Source organism: Strigops habroptila, chromosome 5 (assembly GCF_004027225.2).
Source record: "Strigops habroptila isolate Jane chromosome 5, bStrHab1.2.pri, whole genome shotgun sequence".
NCBI classification, from domain to species: domain Eukaryota; kingdom Metazoa; phylum Chordata; class Aves; order Psittaciformes; family Psittacidae; genus Strigops; species Strigops habroptila.
Window position 1 is genome coordinate 62,587,833 of NC_044281.2, and position 5,403 is coordinate 62,593,235.

Genomic DNA, 5,403 nt, shown 5'->3' on the forward strand with positions numbered 1-5,403 from the left:
AGGATACAGCTTCTAAAGCTGATCATCGTTAGACTGCATGTTCTTGCAAAGAAATACTAAGAATATGCAGTAGGTCAAAGTGGCTTCTTATCTTTGCACAGAGATAAGGGCTGCTGTTCCTCCTAGGAAACAGTGTCTTAGAAGCGGAAGGCTGCACTTCTTATCATTCAAGTATGTGCCATAAAGGGGTAAAAATAGGGACATTGAGGATAAGAAAGTTGAAACCAAGGCACCTGCTACCCACAGAAGGAAACTTGGGAATGAAATATGGCTGAGAATCTCTTCTCTTTTGAATACTGCAAATCTTCACTTATAGGAGTAAATAATTTGCCTGTAAAAGCCTGTGAGATTACTGATGTGACAAAAGGCTTGCAGGATTTAGACTCCTGACTTAATCATGCTGACTAGATTCCATTTACTGAGTTTTACAGAAGTTGAAAATGTCAGAGTTGGCTGAAAGAATTAGATTTCAATACCTATTAAACATTTACAGGACATCCTAAATCCCCATTGAAAATCCTTTAGTTTGTGACCTAAACAGAACTGATCAAACAGAAAAGTTGAAATAAGGTATTCAAATTGTATCACTGTTGCCAAATAATGCACAGTTCATTCAATCTCACAATATTTTAATCCAGTATTCACTTTGCCATGATATATATAATGCAGGCTATTTACAATGATTGCCATTCTTTAAATGCCAGTTTTCCTTTAAAACAAGCAGCAACAACAACCAGCCCCGTACCCTGCTCCAAACCTTGTTTGCAAGGATTTTCATTTGTATCACTAATATACAGATTTACACATAACAGAAAAAAGGGCTATTCTTATTCTTAGAGATTCTGCTTTGTATACTACCTGCAGCCACATTCTGCCACTTTCATCCCTTCGTAGTTGTATATCAAAGTGGGCACACCAGCATCATCCTTATAAAGAATGGAGATTGAATCCAGTTTGGTTGGAACACAACAGGCCTTGGAAGCTTTCTTTGGGTTTTGGAGGTGCACCAGCGTTTGGACAATAGCATGTTTCGTTGGGGTAACATTATCTGTCAGAGGGAAGAAACAACCTCCTTTACACTCAAAAGCCTCATAATCTTTCGGTGCAATGATCCAGGAATCCCAACCAATCTCCTCAAAATTGACATGGAGGGAAGTTCTCCGGCAGTGGTTGGCTCCGATGCTTCTCTTGGTTCTGGAGGAATGCTGGTGGTGCCCAGCAATGGCCTTTTCCTCTCCCTGTTCTAGCTCTTCAGATGAAGTGTTGTTCTTTCCTAATTTCTTCAGCACACTTTCTTGTTCATGAACAATCATCTCCCGGAGCTCAACTTTGGTCTCTTTTGTCCCATTGCTGCGGTCATTGGAGAACACTATTAACAGGGGCAGATTTTTAGTATCAGGGTTAACGCTGATATCCAGCTTCTCACAAGTGAAACCACCCAGAGCCTTACTTTCTATAACAACCTCTAGCTTGTTTTTAGTCTTCAGTTTGTCTGTCCTGACCCATCTTTTCACAGCGCTGGACACTTCAAATATCTTCCAACCACACTCCTGGATATTGTGGGAGACAAGGAAAGATTTGGTACTTTCTGGGGTTTCCCAGTGGTCACCATCTAGAACATCATAAATGACCATGTTGCCTTCCAGCCTAGAGAGAGACGCAACTTCCCTGTGACAGGAGATGTATATTCTCAGTTCAGCGCTGGTGATTTCCTCATATCGTGGAATAGAGATGTTGAAGAGCAAGACGTGTTTCTGAAATGGATTTTCTTCTGGTGAAGCTAAAGAAATAACATCTGCAATAGGAAATGAAAACATGTGGTTACAGTGCTTCTGACTGTCTGAGTAACTTGCTTTTGGAGGATTCTGGATGTATTTTGGAGGTATAAAAAGAGCTTGGCTATCCAGTGTTAAAAAAATAAAATAAAATACCATCTTCTGGCCAAGTTGGAAGGGCAGAGAGTGAAAAGAAGAAATGGAGGTCCCTGGTGTTGGTAATGTTTTCGCCAAGATTGCATGGTCAGATGAGTGTGAGGAGAGGAGCAGTTTACACACTAAAGCAGTCAGAGAGGAGACTGAGATATGGAAACTATAATCTAGCTCATTCTCTTAAGTTTTCTTTCCATTTCAGAACTAGGGGCACTAATTTAGGAATCTGAAGTTCTCCCTAGTGCTGTTACTTCTGTATAAACAGAAGCTTCAATTCTCCTTATCTCATTTTTATCGCAAGAATCGTGTTTATTTCTTTTTTACTGCTTCTTTCGATGGAGCTTTTAAAAAGTCTATTTAATGTTACACAGACAGGGATCTTGATTTTTTTCAGTTGACACAAGCTTGACTACCTATTTCCATATAAATATTTCCATCTAACCCAGAATTTTGAGGGTGCACTGCTGTTCCTTGCTTGGATCCAGAGGCACATTTCTTGGTTGGCTGCTGTGGTTTTTAATGAAGAGCCCACCTGAAAGAAGAGCTCTCTAGCATGGATGTCTCAATTATAGATGATAAAAAGTTTGCATTCTAACATTAAAACTCAGCTCCAAATTTCTAGTTTTGAGAAACATTATTCACGTAAACCCTGTTACTCTGTACATCATCTCAGTTGGTGTGTTTAAGAAAAGAGTATTGTACAGTGAAAATATCAAAGAAGAAAATGAAAGGTAATTGTATTTTTTAAAGGCTGAAAAAACCCTACAGAGCACGACTACAATCCAAAATTTTAATCTGTTTTATTTCTAAATAATCAGTGGAACTTTGGCACTCAGTTCCCTCTGAATATCGGAAGAATCTGAGTGCCTCCTGTCCATGTAATTCTTTAAAAATTCTAGTCCACATATTTAGGACTTTTCCTACCTTCAGTACTGAAGCTCCTTACAATATTGGATGCAGGGATGGAGGACTTGTCTGCAGTATATCTGTTGTATAAATCAATCATGAACTGTGGTGGTTCTTCTTTGGTCTTCACTTGCGAGGGGACTCTTGACAAATTCAAACTCCTTAGTAAATCCGTCTTCATATTCTCCAGGAAAGATTTAAGGTCAAAATGGGTCTCACCTTCTTCTTCCTCAGGATCATGAAAGTGTGCATCAGACTTTCCCATAACTGGTAACTTGTCCCAGTCTTCCAAAGGCTTGCCTCTTGTCAAACAGGCAATGATGTTGAAAACAGACAGTGCAGCTAATACCCCAAAATAATGCATTTCTTCTATATTTACTTTCTGGTGGAGAGACAAGAGGATAAGGATATTTTAGCTATTTAAAAGTCTTGTTTCATTACCGACAGAGGAAAGGAGATGGAAGGCAAACAACTGGAATGCCCTTTGCAAATCACTTTCTTGTGTTCTTTTTACAGTCTGCTTCAAACCGCAGCCTCTTGTCAGTTGTCAAGCAGATTGGTTGTACACTTGCCCTTATCAGAGTCATTGATGCCATGCTTCAGCTTCTGTTATCTAGCAAAGCTCTTAGTTAATGAAGATTCTGTAAACATCTGACAAACACATGTGGCTGGTGGGAAGGACATTGTATATTGTAAAGAATCCACATTTCACTTTAGGGTCATCATTGCTTAATTACACTCTTCTATCACTTCCTTGCCAAACAGAGAGAAGCGTTCTTAGGGACGTGGAAAATTATACTGTTTTCATCAAGACTAGAAAATAGAGATCTAGAACAAAAATACTCTATTAGCTATTAGTAAATAACATCTCACAAATCTTTATTACAATCCCTTCCCATGCTGTCAGAAAATCCCTGATCATTTGATGGAGACTTGTGATTCTGCAAGACATGATCTCATGACAATACAAACAACCTTAAAACTTCTTCCCGTTTATCAGCCAAGAGCTATTGTTTGTACACAGTGAAATATCTGTTTTGTGTCAAGTTCTCTTCATGGTGTTTGCAGGCTTGTCCGTTTTCAGTTTGATTCCTTTGGAGTATGGGAATTAAGTCTTGTTTTTATTAGTATCTTATGTAATATATTTCTTAGATTCTTGATGGTCAATCCAGTCCAAGAACAACCAGTCATTATTTCAGTGACCTCAAAATGAAGACAACTAGGCCTTCTCAGGCCACATGGAAAGTGAAAGGTCTCTGTGAAGATACAGATTATCTATGAAGATACTGTTATCCATGAGAAGAATGGGCCAAGGCAAAAATACAAGACTTATGATAGAATTTCTCATGATGCAGAAGAAAAAACTCTAGCTTATTTATAGACAAAAATGTCACTTGCTGTTTATCTTAATGAATGCATTGGGATTCAATCTAATGATACAGAAGTGTTTTATTTGTACTATTAATGTATCATTTTTTCCTAAGCACAACTCAATCCATACTGTACATGTGTCATAAAGTCTAAATAGTATTATGAGCTTTTACATTACAAAAATCTCATTGCAAAGATTTTGTCCTTTCTGGCCATTCTTCTCTAGTTTTCTAGCAGTGCATATGCCGCATTTAAAGTGATCCCAGACTTCTCAGTTACGCACTTTATGTGCCTGTTCAAGTGTCACCTGGGATCCAAGATCCTTGTTAATTATGTTCCTATGGTGTAAAGTCAGACAGGATGACTTAGCATTGATCCTGGTCTCCTGTATAGCAAAATTGTTATGTTTTACTCAAGGCCTTTGTGTTTCCTACCTGCATGCAGAGCCCAATTACTTGTGTTTAGCTAAAACATAACTTCTTAAGCATCTCTAGAATTTATCGATGTCAAAGAATCAAAGATTTCTTCAATTTTTGTAGCACTTACTCTAAAAGATAATCATTTACACTTAGAAAACCCACAGTGCTTAATTTATTAGTTCATCGTGCCTGGCTTCACCCTCTAGGACACGAGTTCTTGTAACTTCTGGCTGGCTTAAGGAGTCCCATAGCACTGGCATTTTTTCTCCATCAGAGTACTTGCACAGTGTAATCAAGCTCCTTCTAAGTTTGCTTTCTGATAAAATAAACAGATTGTGCTTTTTAGACACATTGTAAGACATTTTCTCTAACTGTTTTTGTTTCCTTTCCATGTCTCTTTCAGAATTTAAATGCCTTTTTGAAAAGGTGAACACTGGGGCTATACATAGCTTTCTAGTGGCAGTCCACCAGTGCCACATGCAGAAATAAGATCTCCATTCCTTATGTGGTTCACTGCTCCAGTGTGTATCTTTTCAAAGCTTTTATTAGCTCTCTTTACATAGCATCACCCTGGATGCTTATATACTGCCATAAATCCATGATATCCACAAAAATTGTTTGAAGAGTTATGGTTTCAAGGGTGCAGTCTTCTACGCAGTAGGAGCAGCTTCCACTCCTTGTGCTTAGGTACCAAGTTCTGCATCTGTCTACCTTAAAATGAATTTTGATTACATGAAGTGCAGTTACATCAAGTGATCTATATAAATACTTCTCTCCTA

At 38.3% G+C, this 5,403-nt stretch overlaps 1 protein-coding gene across 1 annotated transcript; it reads right to left on the reverse strand.

Annotated features, from left to right (window-relative positions):
• Positions 1-612: 612 nt before the first annotated feature.
• On the reverse strand, positions 613-3,436 carry GDF2 (growth differentiation factor 2). Its single transcript, XM_030487126.1, has 2 exons — positions 2,853-3,436; positions 613-1,795 (listed from the first exon to the last, which is right to left on the reverse strand). Exons 1-2 carry the CDS (start codon positions 3,196-3,198, stop codon positions 855-857), a joined length of 1,287 nt encoding a protein of 428 aa, XP_030342986.1. The 5' UTR covers positions 3,199-3,436; the 3' UTR covers positions 613-854.
• Between the last annotated feature and the right edge of the window lie 1,967 nt (positions 3,437-5,403).

Bases quoted from the DNA above. Each gene is read 5' to 3' on its own strand.
- GDF2 (XM_030487126.1), bottom strand. From the start codon at position 3,198: ATGCATTATTTTGGGGTATTAGCTGCACTGTCTGTTTTCAACATCATT. The intron at 1,796-2,852 runs GTAGGAAAAGTC...TTCCTATTGCAG, and splicing joins AAGGAGCTTCAGTACTGAAG to ATGTTATTTCTTTAGCTTCA.